Source organism: Capra hircus, chromosome 4, assembly GCF_001704415.2.
Source record: "Capra hircus breed San Clemente chromosome 4, ASM170441v1, whole genome shotgun sequence".
Taxonomy (NCBI): Eukaryota; Metazoa; Chordata; class Mammalia; order Artiodactyla; family Bovidae; genus Capra; species Capra hircus.
The window spans coordinates 112,222,207-112,243,897 of record NC_030811.1 but is presented as its reverse complement, the minus strand read 5'-3'; the positions used below and the strand labels follow the sequence as shown (position 1 = coordinate 112,243,897).

At 40.1% G+C, this 21,691-nt stretch overlaps 1 protein-coding gene across 3 annotated transcripts in view; it reads left to right on the top strand.

Moving 5' to 3' along the window:
• CDK14 (cyclin dependent kinase 14) overlaps nucleotides 1-21,691 on the top strand; it is a 673,238-nt gene that overhangs the window by 382,750 nt on the left and 268,797 nt on the right. For all 3 annotated transcript variants that reach the window (XM_013963116.2, XM_018047444.1, XM_018047443.1), the window contains one exon: nucleotides 620-740. In XM_013963116.2, coding sequence (XP_013818570.2) covers nucleotides 620-740 — 121 coding nt within the window. The remainder of the gene's footprint in view (nucleotides 1-619; nucleotides 741-21,691) is intronic.

Below are 21,691 nucleotides of genomic sequence, written 5' to 3'. Positions count from 1 at the left end.
ACTACTCCTTTATAATTATTTATTTGTGTGTTTCAGATGACGCTCCTGAATGAGCATTTCTTAGTGTTTGATGGAACACTGACACCAAAAGAAATTTTGGAAAAAACCTTTGAGAAAAGAGTCATATTCTCTTCTTTCAGATTCATAATACATGTTAGAAAAAACTAAGGGCGCTGACAAGTCTCACAGTATACAGACCTGTTTTACTTTTTAAACCATCTTTTCTCAAAGTTATTCAGTCTTGGAACTTTTTATTGTAATACTTATTTTTAACTGTCAGAACCAAAGTACCATGAAACAATCTTTGGAAAGCCAGGAGATCTCTAAGCCTCTGTATCATATCTAATAGTTCATGAATCATTTGTTTACTCTTTTGGGATTTTTTTTAGGTTCTTAGTGCTTTATTAGGAAATATAAAGGATTTATTGGTTATTAGCATGTATTTGAAACAGGTAGACCAAAATATGCTTTCCCCAACCTTTTGCGTAACTTTGACATTGCATTCATGATTCTGTATTATAATATCACATTTGACCTTTTAAAACTGTGAACATCCAAATTTAAATTACTTTGATCATTAATGCCTATTAAACTTCTTTATGTTCCCTGTAACCCACAGGTCTCGCAAGAGCAAAATCCGTCCCTAGCCACACATACTCCAATGAAGTGGTTACCTTGTGGTACAGACCTCCAGATGTCCTCCTGGGCTCGACAGAATATTCCACCTGCCTTGACATGTGGTGAGAAATGGAGCGTTACTCTAGCTAATTTATCCATAGTGTTTGGTCTGGGTCAAGCCTAGACGAACATCCTAACAGTCTGAATGAAGATTAATGGTACTGGAGTGTTTGCTGGTGTGTGGCAATACCACTGGAGTTTTTGAAAACATAATTGGGAATGTTCCCTAATCAGGGGCTCTCTTACAGATGGTGTCTGGTAATAGTTCTTGATGGACAAGGGCAGAGACATTTTTCTAGCTGTCAGTTCAGTGATTTTCTCCCTAACGGTCTTAATTTGTGGCTTTGTTTTATAACAAGGGAGTATATATCTCCAAACAGCAGTATGAGTTGGAAGTAGTAGAAGCATGTTTAAATTCACAGCAAAATTCAGATAAATGGTCTGAACATTTTGCTATAACTGTGAGGTGCTAAATTTGGTACAGTATACCCCTGAAAACTGTTGGTGCCAATTATTCAAGATGAAATAAAACAATCACTTTTTTAAAAATGTCAGAGTAAGTTCAATTCCAGTAGAGTCACAGTTCTGCACAATGGTTTAGCATAACTTAAAAATCTGTTATAGGAGGCCCCAAGACCTGTGAGATTTAATGTATGATTATTATTAATGATCAACTTTAATGAGTTTCCAGTCTAATATGATCCAATTCAAATAAGGGAATAATCTTATTTTTAGCTACCAGGGAAGGCTTAATAGTGAATGTTAAAAATGTCATTTATTAATAGAAAAATTCCCTTTCTAGACTCACAGTTGTGTTTAAAGTAAAACAGTTCATAGAGCGCATAGTTTTTTCATAGCAGGAATCATCTTCCATGAACGATGATGCACCACGTACAGAATTCAGCTACATGTTCGCATAATGTTTATGACCTCAATAAAGCTGCAGCGTGTGTTGTTTATCTTCTTGCCATGTAGTTACTTACTGCTCTACCCTCAGTAATCTTGGCTTTTAGTTAATTAGGCTGTGGTGTGGCCTGGCTGTCTTCCCTGATGTTTCTGATCCAAACACTTTATGGGGAGAAAACAATGAAGTTTCTTGATGTAAGGCACAGTATAGACTTACTTAATTTAGAGTCCAGCAACTCCCTTAGACATGGGATTTGCGGATCTGTGAAGCCACCGAAAATCTATGCAACATTTCTTGTACACATGGGTATATTTATTTTTATGAGGTGTAGATCTCCAGCTTTCACTAGAGCTATAAAAGAATCTGGGTCATCAAACAGCCTAATATCTATTGCCATAGATTTTGTAATGCCTTATAATAAATCTAATACCATTGTAAATGCATGCTCCAAAACACTGAGAATAAAGATGACCATCTATCATTAAGGAGCCGAGCTAATCCATTTTTTACATCTAACTCCCTGGCTTTTTTTTTTTTTGACAATTGTTTACGCAGTTAGATTTTTTTTTTTTCCCCCCAGAGCTAAGCAGGGGCGTGAACAAAACAGCTATTTTGGTCATTAGCTGTAATGGAGGAAAAGGGAAATAAAGGTCAATGAATGCATCCATCTGAATATCAGTTACTGTCTCATTCCCTTCCTCCTTCCTGCCCTTATAGTTGCAAGTTGGCTATGCAAATAATCATTACTTAATATTCCTGAGTTAGGGAGTGTTTTTCTCCATTTTTTGAGAATAGGAATTCTAGATTGTCTTCCAATGAGGTCAACCAAGGACTCTACTAACAGAGCATGGTTTGGAAACATTTGTAACTTGGAGCCAGTCTTGTCTTAGTTGCTTGGCAGGGCACTTCAAGCTCTACCCTTAGACTGGGGAGAAGCTATTTTTTTTATACGCTAGTGGCTAATTTTCCCCAAAGCTTTGAAAGTGCTCTGTAAAGAGCAAAGAACTACATGGATTCTGACTTGCTAATATGTCTGTTTCTGACCTGTAGTGTTTGATGTCCAGTCTGTCTTTCCACTGCCCCCCAGCCCCAGCCTTTCTTTCTTTCACATGTGTGTGCCTGTTGGTATCCTTTTAAGGAAGAAGGTTTGGTTGCTTTCTGCCCATTTGCTTTAACAGAGACATAATGAAGCCCAAGAAGAAGATTGTAATTTAAGTGGAAGGGGGAAAAACTGATATGAAATAGTAGACCCCAAATCCCCTTTTGTCTGCATGCCAAGATTATTTATTGCCATAAAAACAAAAAATAAATGTGTTATGTTGGAGCACTTTCCCACATTATTGGCTGTTCATTTCCGAGTTATGTCTATGCTATGCCTGTCACTGTGAATCTGATTTCATTCCAAGCCGTATTCTAACAGCCGTTTTGTTATTTTCCAGGTAAAATGTATATATTTTTCCAGTCAGAGAAAAGTTCACAGGGCACTGATTTTTGCATCATTGGTAACCTTGATGCTGGATACTGAAAGATCTGGAAATGGGACTATGGTTGAGTCTTGGCTCAGCTGCCCCAGAGAGCAGTGCAAATATTAACCCATAGACAATAGCGGGGAGGCAGTGGTTTCAGGCTGTTTTTACAGTTCATTTACCATCCTGGGGCAGCAGGGTAGTAACTAAAAACTAACGATCCCTACCCAGTGTTACAGTTTCCAGTGTTCTGTTTAAATAGCTTTGGGCAATAAAAATATTAATGAAGACACTTATGCATTAACATTGGCAGCGAGTGATGGAAATCAGAGCTCTCCTGCTGTGATTCACTGCCCTAGGTCTCCAGCATGTTGGTGACGTATAGATACACTGGGCAGCTTGAGAGCTCATCAGGAAAGGTAGTTTTTGGTACCTTGACTGCCTCCATGGAGGAGGACTTAAGCAAAGGAATCAAACTGGACTTTGTCTGATGTATAACTTCCCTTAATTCTTGGATTTTGTAACTCTTTGTTTAAGTCCAGGCATAGGAAATCATCTTTAAGCTTCTAAACCAAAAAGGCTTACCAAGGACTGAAAACCACATTAAGAGAAGTGCCGATGTTCCAATGAGCTTATCTGTGCAGTCCCTCCCTAGTCAAGGAGTTCTGCTCTAGCTGTCGAGGTCATTGCTCTAAACAAGCTTTATATTGCTTTATAGAAGCTCATAAATATATTTAGAGTGGTGTTTGTTTTCTAAAGCAGTAGGTTTCTTGGGATTGTTTTAAGGGATTAAATTTTAACATAGGGTGACAAAATTATTTGTAGCTAATAAATATCTCATCAAGATCATGTTGCTTTTGGGAGGGGCCACAGTTTATAGTGGTACCACCTTGTGTCGGTTCGATGCTCCCCAATAGCATGTCAGTCTCCCCTTTTCATCATCTTTTTCAAAGCTAATTAACATATTAACTATGCTTGTCAAAATGTGGGGCAAGTCGTTTATAAATAAGCCTGTCAAATGTAATGAGATTGCATATTAAATCACCCTTTCTCTATTACATCTCTGATTTAGGATTAAAATCAATTTATTTAACATTGTAACAGCTGGGTGGTTAGAAAAAAAATTTCCGTACTGATCTTGATATATAGAAAAATGTCTGCATCAAAATTGATTTTGCATATATCAGAAAAGAAATTGCCTATTTATTGGGTATTATAAGGCCATTTAGCATTGCATTTTATTAAAGAAGCCTAATTACCATACATATTGGCAATATAGAGTTCTGCCCTCATCCTTAAGAATCTCTCCTGAACAAAGGAAATTTATGTAATAAAGTTTCCTAAGGACTCAGGTTTGTTTACCACTGTTTTAAGAGAAAGAATCATAAACGAATCATACCGTAGTGCCCACCCAGAAAAGAAATGTGTGCCACGTGAGATAATATCTTGAGTAATTGGCTAGTAGTAATCATAATAATTAAGTCTTAGCATTAGTAATAACAATGGTAATAATAAGAGATACTTTTCTTGGACCCAAATTGTATTCTAAGCTCCTTTATACATTAAAAAAAAATCTGCAGTTTCTTTTGTCCTAATACTCTGTTTTGGAAGAGTATGGTTGCTTGATAATGTCGTGTTGGTTTCTACTGTATGGCAAAGTGAGTCAGCTGCATGTATACGTACATCCTCTCTTTTGGGGATTTCCTTCCCATTTAGGTCCCCACAGAGCCTTGAGCAGAGTTCCCTGTGCTGAACAGTAGGTTCATTGGTCATCTGTTTTACACATAGTATCAGTAGTGTGTATATGGCAATCCCAATCTCCCAATTCATCCCACCCGCTTCTTTCCCATTGGTATCTTTATGTTTGTTCTGTCTGTGTTTCTGCTTCTGCTTTGTAAATAAGATCTTCTATTCCTCTTAAATAGTCTAATTACTTACCTACCGTTCCATGATAAAGTGAAAGAAAGCAAAACCTGGAGAGACCAAATAGAATAATAAAGGTCATATATTTAGTAAATAGAGTCAGCATTCAAACTCAGCTAACCTACTCCAAAACTTTTTCTCCCTAAAACATATTACACAGTCTCCTAAGATGATGTATAAGCAATTTTTTTTTCCATTGGACTAGAAATGTGATTCCAAAACACAAGTCAGTAAAATACCTCTTTGAGAATTTAGATTATGCTCTGAGTCATGTTGGGTCCTTTGCGTGCTTCAAACCAAGTGGATGGCTTGCCTGTTAATTTTATTCAGGGTGGAGCTTTTTTGAAATAAACTGAAGACTTGACTCCTTGGATTAAATACATTTTCGTGCGACCAATATCTATACTGGCAAGTATTTTCCCAGCTCCTAACCAATACTCATTTACCACTTCTGCTAAAAGGAATGTATCTGTTTGAAAAAGAAGCCTGGTAAAAATGAGAATTTTTCATGGGCTACATAAAGTCATCTAACTGTTCACATTATTTACACATTTTCCAATTAATCAGATCATAAGACCAAGGAGGATTCAGATTAGTCACTGTCCAAAGTAACATCTCTTTAAGAGCTCTTGAGAGCTGCTTAGATAATACATGATCCAAATGACTTGTTGGTGTTGCCATGGGCAGGGCAATGCCACCCAAACAGAAGAACAGAGGTGGTCAGGTGGGTGTTGGGGGGTGGCAGGGAGGTGAAAGCTGGACTCCTGGTGGCAACCATGGTTTCGGGGCCCCTTCTATTATTGAAATTCTTTAAAAGTAGGGTGACCATAGAGTATATTGTCCATACCGGGGTACCTTTCGGAGTTAATAATAATTCTGCTAGGACAGTGTGTATACAGTGGGGATTTAATTGTGACATGTGGGCATCTTACTCATAGCACGGGAGCAGTAATTACTGAATTGCTGGTAGTCAGAGGAGACGGCGCCTTTGGCTGCTTGTTTCACACCAAAGGAAAGCTGGCTGCAAAGTTCTGTTCCATCGCTTTGTAACAAATTATCTCCAAAAGTACAGTTCTCTCCTATGAGATCGTTATGACATTGGGGAGTGGCTGCCAAAGTGTTGTCTTTAGTGATAGTTTTCAAATGCTGGTGGAAGCCGGTTCTCTTATCCTATCAAAAGTTTGGCGTGGTTATGGTTATTACATCCATATTGTTTATCCCAGTGTGTTTGTGTGAGAGAGAGAATCCATGTATGTTTTCAAGGAATATATTTGATCACTTGTTATATAATGGGTTAGCTGAATCATAGCATATAAAATGAGACGTTGTATGTGTATTTCACTAGTAAATATTTTAAAAACAAATAAAACTTCCCTTATTGGACCAAAGTTGGCAAAGTAATTGGTTGCCCACAACTGGTGTCTAGATGACTTTTTGTTTGTTTGTTTGCTTACCTGAGATATTTTTATTGATTTCTGAGTTCACAAAGCAGTATAGCGGATGTAAATTAAGCGTTAAGGGCATGTGTGAGATACCTGAAGAGAAAGAATCAAATGGAAGTGCACACTGCTAGGCTGACTGAGAGAACAACTGGGAAAACTGAAAATCTGACATAAAATTCCAAAATATATACTACTCTGCAAGGAGATCCAACCAGTCCATTCTGAAGGAGATCAACCCTGGGATTTCTTTGGAAGGAATGATGCTAAAGCTGAAGCTCCAGTACTTTGGACACCTCATGCAAAGAATTGACTCATTGGAAAAGACTCTGACGCTGGGAGGGATTTGGGGCAGGAGGAGAAGGGGACGACCGAGGATGAGATGGCTGGATGGCATCATGGACTCAATGGACGTGAGTCTGAGTGAACTCCGGGAGATGGTGATGGACAGGGAGGCCTGGCGTGCTGCGATTCACGGGGTCACAAAGAGTCAGACACGACTGAGTGACTGATCTGATCTGATCTGATACTACTCTGGAAGCAGGAGTGTAGGATCAAACAGCCCTATAAAATCCAGGACACACCAGAGGACTCACTATATTAGAACTCAATACATTAGCATGGTCATTGGATGACTTTTAAATAGCAATTGCGATGACTAACTTTCGTGTTACTAAGATTGCCCTTGGTACACTTAGCTGCCTCACTGGTTGATGAGACTAGCAAGAGATGGGTAAATGGGAACTTCTTTAAGAAATATACGACTCCATAAATGTTGAAAATGGTGTATCAGCCAAGCTAAATATTTTGCATTTCTATTAAAGTATGCTGTGGACAGGCGCTGTGGGATATATTAAAGAATTAGAAGCTTCTGTACTTGGTTTTAGGGAGATTAAGACACTGTGTCTAGAGACTTAGAAATTTGGCCCAGGATGTTCTGATCTTGTGTGTGTATGTGTGTGTCTGTGTGTGCACCCATGCATTTAAGTTGGAAATGTATGTTAGTGCTCAATGTTTGGAAAATACTGGATGCTTACTAGTGCTTTTTATGTTTTGTGAGTTGTGCTTTTTTTTTTTTTTATTTACAAGTCAATTCTCTGCTCCTGGTAACTAGCAGTGGTTTGCTGTTTAAGGAGACTGTATTATAGTAGAAAACACATCAAAAGCCCAAATTAGGTTCTGTCTCTGCCTCTCCTTAGCTATGTGAACATAGCTGACAGAATTCCTTAACTACCCTTCCCTTCAGTTTCCAAATCAGAACACTCTGATAATTAAATCTACATTTGTTGTTGTTGTTCAGTCTCTCAGTCGTGTCCAGCTCTTTGCAACCCCATGGACTATAGCCTGCCAGGTTTCCCTGCCCTTCGCTGTCTCCCAGAGTTTGCTCAGATTCGTGTCCATTGAGTTAGCGATGCCGTCCAACCATCTTATCCTCTGTCGCCTTCTTCTCCTCCTGCCCTCAGTTCATCAGTTATAACCAGTAGCTAATAGCTGCCACAGTTATAATGAGCAGCCGCCTCTTGGCCCCTCCCTCTCACCCTCTAATCCTGTTTCTCAGAAGCAGCTACTACTTTCAACTCAGGGTCTGTCTCCATGTGTCTTAAATAATTCTATTGCTACCCATTCATTTACTCTTTTAGACATGTCTACTAAGTAGGTGTATAGTAGACAAAGATTTAACTTTCTTCCATCAACCTTCCCTCACCCCACCTTCATCTCATTGTGTCGATATAGAATTTATATCACATTTTGAAATATTAATATGTGCGTATTGTTCATGGTGAAGTCATGTAGTATTTCTGATTATGTATCCTTTCTTGTACAGTGTTTTGCTTTTCTTAAGCTTTCTAATTGTCTTTGATTTTTTTTAGTTTAGTCGTCTTTGTCCCTGCTGTTATTTATAGGCATGAAAGATTTGTCAGTGACACATGAAAAAGATTTTCCAGATGCTCGAAAGCATCAGCAAATTTGTCAGTCCCTTTTAATTGTCTTGACATCTCCCCTTCCCACGCTTTTCCTTAAGAGCGTCCTCTCTTGGCTGTGTGATTTCTTGCCTTCGTACCGCCGAATGGCTCTCATTTTAGGACTTCCATTTACACTCCATCCTGCTCTCCAGGTCCTTAGTTCGTTATTTTCTGTCTCCTGCTGTGTCTGCTCTGTGCCTCCTTCTGCCCTGACCTCTGTCTGGATGGCTGGCCACTAAGGAATACCTCCTCCAAGCTGCCTTCACTACTGGTTTCCAATTGAGTTCAGGCAAAGGGCATGGGAGAGGGTTGGATATTCATCCTTACTTCTTCCCTGCTTTAAACCATATTTCTGGGAATGGCTAACTACAATTTCTGTGAGAAAGGACCTCTGTCACCGCTCTAGCTGTGAATCATGTTCGTGCCCAGTCATGTCCAATTCTTTCTGACCCCACGGACTGTAACCCACCAGGCTCCACAGGAATACTGGAGTGGGTTGCCATTTTCTTCTCCAAGGGATCTTCCTAACCAAGGAATCGAGCCCATGTCTCCTGCCTTGCAGGTGGATTCTTTACCCGCTGAGCCGCTAGGGAAGCCCCCGTAGCTGTCAGTAGATTTCAGTGACACCTGACCTTTCTGATCCTAGGGTCAGTAATGGCTGTTAGTTATAAGGCAGGTGATGACTTCCTGCTGTTACCAGCCTCTCAGTGTTTCAGTACGTCTTCTTCATTCTTACACTTCTATAAGTAGTAAATTCATTCTGTCCTGGGTTCCACTCCTTTTCCTTCTGACCTTCGCTGATCATAGATTCTCTGTTCCCTGGGTTCCTTGTCTTCCTCCTTTTGTTGCCTAAGAACGAATATATGAAAGACGCAAGTCTTCAAATTCTTGGTTTTCTCAGAATGTCTTTATTCATCTCCCACACACGACTGATAATACTTTGAATGAGAACGTAATGATTCCCCCCCCCCAGAATTTTGAATGTATTATTTCATTTCTTCAGAGCTTCTAGTTTTGCTGCTGAAAAGTCTGATTCCATTCAGATTTACAGTCATTTATATGCCTCATTATACTTTCTGTCTGGAAAGTATTAAATTCTTTTGTCTAACCCTGGTACTCTGAAATTGCTTGATAATGAGCTTTGCTGTTTACTTCATTATCTATTTATTTTGGCTGCACTGTGTGGCAGGTGAGATCTTAGCCCCCTGACCAAGGACTGTGCCCCCCGCACTGGGAGTGCAGAGTCTTAACTACTTAACCACCAGGGAAGTTTCCAAAAGTGAGCTTTGACTGTGTCTTTTTCTCTTGGTGCCAATAGATACACAGATCAATTAAACATGTTTTTTACTTAACTTCCCCCTTTGCAGCTCTGCCTCACCCTGCTCTCACCACTGATCCTCAATGTGAGCCTTTTGGGACTTAATTTCTCCAGATGATAAACATCGGGCGTCTCGCTGGTGGATTGGGTGAGAAATGGTCAGAGAAGGCATGTGGGCTAATTACTTTGTACACACGTCCAATCTTCCACTTTATTTCCAGATATTGGTTCACATCACACTTTGGAGTCGTGTGCCTTTTGTTAACTGCTGTACTTGAATGCTTTGTCTGTAACTTGGGCCGTTATAACTGCCCATGGTCTCCCCAGATAGCTGCACTTGTGTTCACAACTGAAAAAAACTCTCTCTCATCCTCCTCTATCTCCTCATCTGTTTTGTGTGCTCAGTCACTTCCACTGTGTCCAACTGTTTGTGACCCCCACGGACTGGAACTGCCAGGCTCCTCTCTCCTTGGGATTCTCCAGGCAAGAATACTGGAGTGGGTTGCCATGTCCTCCTCCAGGGGATCTTACTGACCCAAAGATGTGAACCCGCATCTCCTGTGTCTCATCTCCAGCATCTATTTTATCCTTGTTTAAAATGTTATTCCTTAACTGACGCTTCATTCACTTTGGGGGGCAGGACAGCAGGGTTTGTGTACATTTTACTAAATGTCCTACTCTTGTTAATTTAATATCAACAGCTTTACTTATGGACAGTTGACTGCTCAGGTCCTCGTCCTGTAGAAAATTATGATTTTTCTTGGATTGCAAGATTTGAGTTGCAAGTGTTGATGAGTTGGAGTCAGTCAAACAGCACAAGGCAGGCAGGAGCCTCTTGACTGCCAGCATCTTAGTGTGCTGGTAGAAACTTGTAATCCTTGCCATTTAACTGTGAATGCAGTCATGGCAGCTTTGTTAGGAAAACAAGCATGAAAAGAGAGCCATGTACTTTTTGACAAGCTAACGATAGAAAGGAATAGAAAGTGCAGTGATAATTTTTTAAAAGATAAAAATTTTCCATGAATTGAGAGACATGATTGCAAGTAGCTCTTTGGATCAACAGCATGTGTGAATCCAACAAGAGCTTACTATTAAAACAAGCAGAAACAACTAGTATAACTCAGCAAGTGTTCCAGTCCATATAACGTTTCTAATCCAATAAGGGTAAAAAGGTAGCCTGTTAACTTACATGCACAAGAAAGATATGATTGAATGGAAATGTGATTGGAGAGAAGCTAGGAGCTTGTATAAACATAGTTGTTGGTAAAGGGATTTAGGTGTCAGAACTGTTCATTGAAGGACAAAAATGGGGACTTTGTGTGGTTATGACATTTGTGAATTAACTCCTCAAGACACTACTTTATCTAGCACACTTCTTTATCTAGCAAGTACTTTAATTAGAAATCGCATTTTCATTTATTGGTATTCTGCTGTATGAATTAATGTAACTTAAATATACTAGTAGCTTTCTTAGTTTTAGACTATATTATGTAATTGATGAACTTGAGTATTTGTGTTTCTCTTTTAGTTTCGCTCGTCAAATGTAATGTCCTTAGTTTCTTATTGATAAAAGATCACTGGAGAAATAAAGAAATAGTACAATAGTTGAAAAAGAATTAAAATCAAACTTAACTAGCCTATGAGTGGCCGAGAAAGAGCCTGCTTTAAATTCCATTAAAATATAAAACAAAATTTAATTATAGTCTGTCTAAGGAACAAACGCAGTCTAAGTGAAAAGTGAAGTCGCGTCTGACTCTTTGCGGCCCTATGGACTGTAGCCTACCCCGTTCCTCTGTCCGTGGGATTTTCCAGGCAATAGTACTGGAGTGGATTGCCATTTCTTTCTCCAGGGGATCTTCCCGACCCAGGGATCGAACCCAGGTCTCCCACATTGTAGACAGACGCTTTACCGTCTGAGCCACCAGGGAAGTCTAAGGGACTTGGTAATTACTGAGGACCAAATCTGAGTAGCTTCCTGTTTTCCTATACATATGTGGATCGTTCATCTTTTGCTATGGCATTTTATATTTCTCTGTATTTCCATGTGAGCTTTCCATGTGAGACAGTACAATTCTAAGAATGAGATGTTCACATAATTGCCTTGTCTGCAGAGCTTGGCAAACCGTTTCTGTTCTCTCTCATTGATAAATCGGTGGTTCTTCCTTGATAGCTAGCTTTCACCATGTTTGCTTCTGAAGACAGAATATATTCATAGCCTAATGTAGACTCAACAAATTGAAAACCTTTATTATATCAATTATATACATTTTTGTCCGTCACATTCAATCCTAACATGTTTAATTTAGAAGTTGTTTCAGAATTTTAGCTACCTAATAATGTCAATGCATAATTTTATTTTAGTTTGATGGCCATTTTTATACCCCTGCCTCCCAAATCTGAAGATTCTTGGTGGTTCTCTTCATAGTAGCTGGTTGGTGCGGGCACAGAGGGAAAAAGAGCTTCTAGAATCCCAGAGTAGCTCCCTTCCCATAAAGATCTCCCTTACACATTGTGATTATCTTTAGTCATTCATTCATTTAACTAACCTTACAGAATGTCCAGAGGTTCAAGAGTGAAAAAGCCCTGGTCCCTGCCCTCAAGCAGTACCCTCTAGTACTAAGCCTGATACCACTCCACGGGGCATCAACCACATTATATGCAGCGTCTAATCTGTACAGTCACATTCCAGGGCAAGTCTTTGAGTATATTCCAAGAAGCCCGCACACTTCACCAGAAATTGGACAATAGGGATTTATAGTGGGAAGGTGTTTGCCTTTGGGTCTTCCAGATATTATCTAAGATGGTTGTCAATCATTTCATTGTCAAACCATCCATCTAGTTGTATAGATAAGTGGTGCTTATTCCAAGGTTCTTAACCATTGACTGTCCAAGTCCAGCCGTGCCATTTGATAACTAGAACTAAATACATCAGCTTAACATTCTGTAAATTGAAGTTCAGATTTCTCCTTTCAGGAGAGCAATTTACATGACGATTTCAGCAGTGATTTCTCCTTGTGTTTTGCTAGATATAATTTCTCTGAAAAGATTGCTTGAATGTGTCATTTACTTTGATCTTTAAGATAATTGCCCACAAATAATTTTTTCCTAATTCCCCACATTATTCAGGATGATTAATAGATTTGGAGGGAGAAATCTTATGACTTCCTTGTTCTGCCTCAGCTGTCATATAAACAGGAATTAAAGATGTGTGAAGCTTATTAATTGGTTTTTTCTTGTCCTGCATGGTCTGCAGTGATTCCTTGGAGACATGCTCTCAGTTGCAGAATTTTAAATGACTGATCAAATGGAATCTATCTCTTCCTTTATGGTTCCACAGTATAAGAAATAATATTTCTCAGCTGTTCGATGCAATATGTTGAGTTTTACATTTTTTCCCCCTATTGTAGTCCTCAGTGAGGGACTTTGTTATTTACATTTTTGTATTGGTTGTTACTGGTTTCTAGATATAACTGGTCTGAAATTCCCAGTTATCTGTGTAACCTGTGGCTCTTGTTGTAAGACTTAATCTCTGGAGTTTTCGTTGTCTACGGACGTCTGTTTTCAACTTTCAAATATCCTTGAACCCCCATCTTAGTTTCTGTACACTCTCAACGGTGATAGACTTCAGTTTTTAAGAGTAGTCTTCTTGTGTTTTCCTGCCTAGACCTTAATTTTGAAGGCTTTCCTTTTGATTTTATCTTTATCCTTCTCAGCATTTGTTACCAGGCTCAAGAACGAATTTGCCATCTCTGTTTCTTCTTTTTCAATCTGACCAGATCGACTGCATAAAAACACGCTGTCCTAATTGAGGAGGCAGTGTGGCTTAATGCTCACTGACCCAGGATTCTCAGTCACATTTTCAGGTTCTGGGGTTGACATTTAAACAAGTAATACGGTTTACTTGCATGTAAAAATCAAAGCATTGTCGTAGGAATTCTGTAAAGCCCCTCTGTCTCTAAATTTTAGCAATCAAATAAATTGTACTGCTGAACCAGAGGTTTCCATGGAGACAGTTGGAATTCCTTTGGAGTGACATAAATGAAATTTGGGTTTAGATATTTTGGTGTAACTGAACTGATATTTTTTTATTTAATTTTATATGATGATATTGGTTCTAAATCAAATTCCTATCTCTATTTCAGTTGCTTCTGTGCACTCCTCAGAATAGTTTGTTTAATTCATTTATTTGAAAGATATTTATTGAACACTTAATTCTGTGTCAGGCACCAGGTTAGGTCCTGGGGCTTATAAAGATGAGAAAGATCCTTCCATGCTTTCAAGATCAGAAGGAAAAATGGTGTAATAAGCCATTGAGAGAGCTAGAGCTGAGGACACATTGGCCAGGTCATGAACAAAAATACCCCGCCAAGAAGTGAAGCAGCTGATGTTTGTGGGTAGGGAAGAAGGACAGTTTAAGAAGCAGATAGAGAAAAAGGAAAAAATGGAGAGGGGGGGAAAGTGGGTGGAAACCAGAATCGAGGACTGTTTAGAAATAGGAGGTGAGGTGCAGGCTCCTCTGTCCATGGGGTCACAAAGAGTCGGACACGACTGAACGACTTTGTAAGTATATGTATTTTAAGTATACATTTCTATATTATATTTAATGTATATATTACATATATTTATATACAAATATATAGAAAGTATGTATGTACACACATCCACGTACTCTAAAATGCAGATAAATGTACTGGAATACACACACTAAAATATTATTGAAATAGAAATATGCATATTAAAATGTGTGAGCAAAAATTGTCATTGTAACTTCACGAACAGTGTTGCCAGTTGGTACTTTAAGGTGGCCAGGCTTCTAGATCTTTCTGGTCAGTTTTATTTCAGTGGACCATTTCAATGTGAACCATTGCCTGATCTCTCCTCTCTCGTCAGCAGCAGGCCACCCTGGGCTTTGGCTTCATTGAACTACCTTACTTTACACACTTCTTTCTTTGCTTTTATTTAATTTTTATAAGTATCATTCTTAGAGATAGAATTTTGCTTCCTAGTTTGAAAAATAAATCTTAAAGTTTCCCCATATAGAAAAAGTTGGTTGTTTTGAACTGAAGGTTCTCTGAGATGAGCTTTTATCCACAGTCTAGTGTTTGGATTGGTTTTGTTTTCATTCCCTGAGAGCTAAGTACTCCATAGAAGTATTTGACTAAGATGTATTGTGCCTATCTGTGCCTAATGAAGCACTAACCGCAGTAAATGATGAGTGACAGTTTAATCAATTCAGTTCCTTCAGTAGTCACCAAGGGCACGTGGGCTGTAATTTTTTAATCTTTCACTTTTCAAATACTGCAAATGCCAACATGAAAAGATCACATTTGTTGTGTGGCATAAATTTTCTTGCAAGTTTAACCAAAAAACCATTTTTTTACAAAAAGTCTTTCATCTTTTAGAAGCTAAACTCATAGGGAAAGAAACCTCTTTGTTCTATTTTGCAATTATATAACATATTCCAGCAGAGAAAAGTAAGATAAATAAATGGCCACCTTGTGCATCAGCTTGCACTAGCTTTAATTGCACAATGGTATATTTCAGTGAACCATGGCTAAATAAAATTACCTATTAGGTTAATTAATGTGAAACCTTTCTGAGTTAGTAATGCATCCCTGTGTGTTAAATTCAGGTTGTGTTTAGCATTTAATCTAATTTGCTAGTCTGTTGTTTCTTTGTGGTTCCCTTGGATGGATGCTGAATATATATTTAGAGAATTGATCTTAGTTATAAAACTCCTTTCAACACAGAATTACTTTGCTTTAGATTAGAATTTAAAAGAGTTAGTTTCCTTTAGATTCCTGCTCTTCACTTTCTGGTCTTGTGAACAACATTAGCACTGCTGGGAAGCTTTGTTAGAAATGCAAGGTCTCAGAGCTCCACCCAGACCTAGGGGGTCAGAATCTGCATTCTGGCCAGTTCCTCTTTTGGACCTGTTAAAGGTGAGAGACACCGCTTCAGATGCATTTTTTTTTAGTGGACACATAGGCTTGGAGATCTTGGAGGAGATTTCTGGCTCCCTCATAGTGCTGAAAAAGAGGAAGGCAACAGAACTTACTTGTGCTCAGTAATGGTTCTGCTTGGGGCTTTCCCAGTGGCTCAGTGGTAAAGAAGCTGCCAGAAGTGCAGGAGACCCGGGTTCAATCCCTGGGTCGGGAAGATCCCCTGGAAGAGGGCATGGCAACCCACTCCAGTATTCTTGCCTGGAGAATCTCATGGACAGAGGAGCCTGGCGGGCTACAGTCCACGGGGTCGCAAAGAGTGGGACATGACTCAGCGACTGAGCACAGCACACGCATGGTTCTGCTCACCTGCTGTCCTCCTGTCAGAAGCACTCTGATACGGGCTTTGTGCACAGCCCTCTTTCCAAAGGTTTTGACAGTGCAGATGGTTCTCAGTGGCTCTGAATGACTTTCCAAATATGAGCTGAGGCCTTATAACTGTCCATGAGGGCAGGCCTCCCTTCTGGTCAAAGCGTGCAGGGCTCGCGGCCCCTCTGCTCCCGCTCTGGGGCTTGGGCTGTATCATAACCCTGTAACTCCTCCCGGGCTCTGCGACTAAAGAAGCTGCCACTTGAGGGTGACACCGGCGCTCTTTGCCTAAAGCTCCCTGTCCTAAACCCTTATTAATAAAAGGAGGAAATTAGAAGCTAAAATCTAGGAGGGTGGGATTTTGTTTTGTTTTGTTTTAATTGCACCATATTTTAAAATGTTAAAAGCTTTCTACAGTATCTATTGAGATTGAACCAAACTTTGCCCAGAGACTTGGGGAGGAAGGAGAAAAACGTTTTATTTTTTGATCACTGAAAGAAGGTTCATGTCAAGTAGATAAATAATAACCTCTGCATTCTATTTTATACGTCTTCAGGTGGGATAACCACTTATTGGGTTATTTACATCTTGTAACAGTGTCTTTGTGGGGAAGATGGGTACACGTCACATGAAATGTGTCAAATACAGGTATTACTTCAATATGAGAGGTGATGGATCTAATTAATACCTATTTTAGTCAAAAGATGTAATTATCCTGCACCATAACATCCCAACAGGATGTAGGCTTGTGGACACAGCAGGGGAGGGGAAAGTGGGATAAACTGAGAGAGTCACATTGACATATATACATGACCATGTGTAAAAGAAGCAGGTAGGAATAGCTAGATAGGAAGCAGAGGTATAGCACGGCAAGCTCAGCCCAGTGCTCTGCGATGACCTCGAGTGGTGGGGTGGGGAGGCGGGCAGGAGGGAAGCTCATGAGGGGGGAGGAGGTATATGTATACTTACGGCTGATTCACGTTATTTTATGGCAGAAATCAACACAACATTGTAAAGCCATTATCCTCCAATAATTTTTTTTTTTAAACCTATAAAGCCTCTTGATGAAAGTGAGAGAGGAGAGTGAAAAAGTTGGCTTAAAGCTCAACATTCAGAAATCGAAGATCATGGTGTCTGGTCCCATCACTTTATGGGAAATAGATGGGGAAACAGTGGAAACAGTGTCAGACTTTATTTTGGGGGGCTCCAAAATCACCGCAGATGGTGACTGCAGCCATGAAATTAATGGTGCTTACTCCTTGGAAGAAAAGTTATGACCAACCTAGATAGCATATTCAAAAGCAGAGACATTACTTTGCCAACAAAGGTCCGTCTAGTCAAGGCTATGGTTTTTCCAGTGGTCATGTATGGATGTGAGAGTTGGACTGTGAAGAAAGCTGAGCGCTGAAGAATTGATGCTTTTGAACTGTGGTGTTGGAGAAGACTCTTGAGAGTCCCTTGGACTGCAAGGAGATCCAACCTGTCCATTCTGAAGGAGGTCAGCCCTGAGGTTTCTTTGGAAGGAATGATGCTAAAGCTGAAACTCCAATACTTTGGCCACCTCATGTGAAGAGTTGACTCATTGGAAAAGACTTTGATGCTGGGAGGGATTGGGGGCAGGAGGAGAAGAGGACGACAGAGGATGAGATGGCTGGATGGCATCACGGACTCTATGGACGTGAGTCTGAGTGAACTCCTGGAGATGGTGATGGACAGGGAGGCCTGGCATGCTGCTATTCATGGTTGCAAAGAATCGGGCCCTACTGAGCAACTGAACTGAACTGAGCTGATGGTAACTTTGCAAAAATAAATAAAATTCACTTCAGTCATTAAAAAAAAATACTAATCGGTTGAATTACATTGCATCTTAGCTGCAGACTATGATGACTCTGAGACTTGGACTTCCCTGATGGCTCAGATGGTAAAGCATCTGCCTACAATGCGGGGGACCTGGGTTCAGTCCCTGGGTTGAAAAGATCCCCTGGAGAAGGAAATGGCAACCCACTCCAGTATTCTTGCCTGGAAAATCCCGTGGACGGAGGAGCCTGGTAGGTTACAGTCTATGGGGTCGCAAAGAAGAGTCGGACGCAACTGAGCAACTTATGACTATCATGACTATGATGACCTAATCCTGTTTCACTCAGGTCTGGGTGGGCTGCTATGTCGTGATAACCCCTCTGACTCATTTGAACTATGTCTTAAAAGTGAAAGAGCAAATTCTTGTTCTGAGAACGATGACGGTGATGATTACTTTCACAAGTGAAGAAATTACAGTTGGAGGAAGCCGTATGAGAAGTGTTGGAGTTAGGGGACCTAACCTAGTCTGGTTGAGCAGGAAGCCTTCCCGGGGGAGTGACATTGAACTTGATATCTCCTACTCTGATTGAGAGAAATTCTTGCCCCTTACCCAGGGAATTCTTTTTTTCCCTCTGCATTCCACTCTCCCCACCATTACCCCAAATTTAATAACTTAGAAAAATGTTATTTTGAGTTCCTTTGACATGGAGTGCATAGATCAGTTTTCAAATACCTTCACATCTAGTTTAATTAATCTTTAACTGATTTGCTTCCCAAGTTATTCAAGGTCGAACTTTAACTGACATTTCACAGTCTGATCCACAGTTCTAGATGGCTAGTGTTGATTCCAAGACAAATTTATTAAAATATATATGAGTTCTTTTTTCCTCATATGGGAAAAACCCAAAATTCCATCGGTTTTCCACTTAAAATGATTAGTTTTGTATATGGTCCCAAGGAGATGCTGTTCTTCTTCATTTCACCTTTCTTAAAATAAACTTAATTTTAGAGGAGTTTTATATTTATAGAAAACTTGCAAAGATGATAAAGACTTCTTCCTACATATTTCTCACCTGGTTTCCCTATTGTTAACATCTTAAATCACTATGATACCTTTGTCACAACTAAGAAACCCACCGTGGTATGTTACTACTAACCAAACTTTATTTTGATTTCACTAGTTTTCCCCTAATTTCCTTTTTCTGTTTTAGGACCCCATTTAGGTTACCACATTACATGTATTAATAGTTGCTGTGTGTCCTTAGCCTCCTCTGGGATACGACAGTTTCTCAGACTGCCCTTGTTTTTCTTGACCTTGACAGTTTTGAGGCATATGAGTTATTTTGTAGAATGTCCCTCAATTTGGATTTGTCACGTTTTGGAAAAGAAGACTGCAGAGGCCAAGTGACATTCTTGTCATATCATGGCAAGACTATATGCCGCTGCTGCTGCTAAGTCGCTTCAGTCCTGTCTATCAGATGCCTTATCACTGATGATCCTAATTTAATCACACGATTTAATCACACGATTCTTTCCAGTTTTCTCCATTATAAGGTACAATCCATCCCTACCCTTACCTTCATACTTTACTCTTTGGAAACAAGTCACTAAGCTCAGCTGTCCCTCTGGAGTGCAGAGGGAGGAGGAAAGAACTGCTTTTGATTATTCTTTCAAGAAATATCTTTGAGCCCTTACTATATGCCTGACACTCTACTGTGCCCTGCGGACAAGATGATAGCCACAACCTTGTCCCTGATCTTAGAGGTCTTTTATCTGGCTGAGATACAACCCCCACAGGCAAAGACAGACTAGCATCCTTTGAGTGTAATGAAGGAAACAAACTAGGGAAAGGAGGGCGAGACATGGGACCTGGATAATACAGAGGAACCTGCCTTACATATGGTGCTGGGAAAGACGTTTCTCAATGGAGCCGTTTGAGTTGACCCCCTGAATAACAAGAAACAATTGCAATGGAATATTCAGTTCAGTTCAGTCGCTCAGTCGTGTCCGACTCTTTGCGACCCCATGAATTGCAGCACGCCAGGCCTCCCTGTTCATCACCAACTCCTGGAGTTCACTCAGACTCATGTCCATCGAGTTGTTGACGCCATCCAGCCATCTCATCCTCTGTTGTCCCTTTCTCCTCCTGCCTCCAATCCCTCCCAGCATCAGAGTCTTTTCCAATGAGTCAACTCTTCGCATGAAGTGGCTAAAGTACTGGAGTTTCAGCTTTAGCGTCATTTCTTCCAAAGAAATCCCAGGGCTGATGTTCAGAATGGACTGGTTGGATCTCCTTGCAGTCCAAGGGACTCTCAAGAGTCTTCTCCAACACCGCAGTTCAAAAGCATCAATTCTTCGGCACTCAGCTTTTACTCACAGTCCAGCTCTCACATCCACACATGACTACTGGAAAAACCATAGCCTTGACTAGATGGACCTTTGTTGGCAAAGTAATGTCTCTGCTTTTGAATATGCTATCTAGGTTCGTCATAACTTTCCTTCCAAGGACCAAGTGTCTTTTAATTTCATGGCTCCAATCACCATCAGCAGTGATTTTGGAGCCCCCCCAAAATAAAGTCTGACACTGTTTCCCTATCTATTTCCCATGAAATGATGGGACCAGATGCCATGATCTTCGTTTTCTGAATGTTGAGCTTTAAGCCAACTTTGTCACTCTCCTCTTTCACTTTCATCAAGAGGGTTTTTAGTTCCTCTTCACTTTCTGCCATAAGGGTGGTGTCATCTGCATATCTGAGGTTATTGATATTTCTCGCGGCAATCTTGATTCCAGCTTGTGCTTCTTTCAGCCCAGTGTTACTCATGATGTACTCTGCATATAAGTTAAATAAGCAGGGTGACAATATACAGCCTTGACGGACTCCTTTTCCTATCTGGAACCAGTCTGTTGTTCCATGTCCAGTTCTAGCTGTTGCTTCCTGACCTGCAAATAGGTTTCTTAAGAGGCAGGTCAGGTGGTCTGGTATTCCCATCTCTTAAGGAATTTTCCACAGTTTATTGTGATGCACACAGTCAGAGGCTTTGGCATAGTCAATAAAGCAGAAATAGATGTTTGTCTGGAACTCTCTTGCTTTTTCCATGATCCAGCGGATGTTGGCAATTTGATCTCTGATTCCTCTGCCTTTTCTAAAACCAGCTTGAACATCTGGAAGTTCACGGTTCACGTACTGCTGAAGCCTGGCTTGGAGAATTTTGAGTATTACTTTACTAGTGTGTGAGATGAGTGCAATTGTGTGGTAGTTTGAGCATTCTTTGGCATTGCCTTTCTTTGGGATTGGAATGAAAACTGACTCTTTCTAGTCCTGTGGCTACTGCTGAGTTTTCCAAATTTGCTGGCATATTGAATGCAGTGCTTTCACAGCATCATCTTTTAGGATTTGAAATAGCTCAACTGGAATTTCATCACCTAGTTGCATTCCATCAGCTAGTTCCATTATGAACTAGGTTTGTTCATAGTGATGCTTTCTAAGGCCCACTTGACTTCACATTCCAGGATGTCTGGCTCTAGGTGAGTGATCACTCCATCGTGATTATCTTGGTTTTGATCTTTTTTGTACAGTTCTGTGTATTCCTGCCACCTCTTCTTAATACCTTCTGCTTCTGTTAGGTCCATACCATTTCTGTCTTTTATCGAGCCCATCTTTGCATGAAATGTTCCCTTGGTATATTACTCAGCTATTGAAAAGAATGAAATAATGCCGTTTGCAGCAACATGAATGGACCTAGAGACTGTCATACTGGGTGAAGTAAGTCAGACAGAGAAGGAGAAATATTGTATAATATCCCTTATATGTGGAATATCAAAAGAAATCATATGAAAGGACTTATGGTTAATGGAGGATGGGGTGGCAGAAAGGGTTAGTTAAGGAG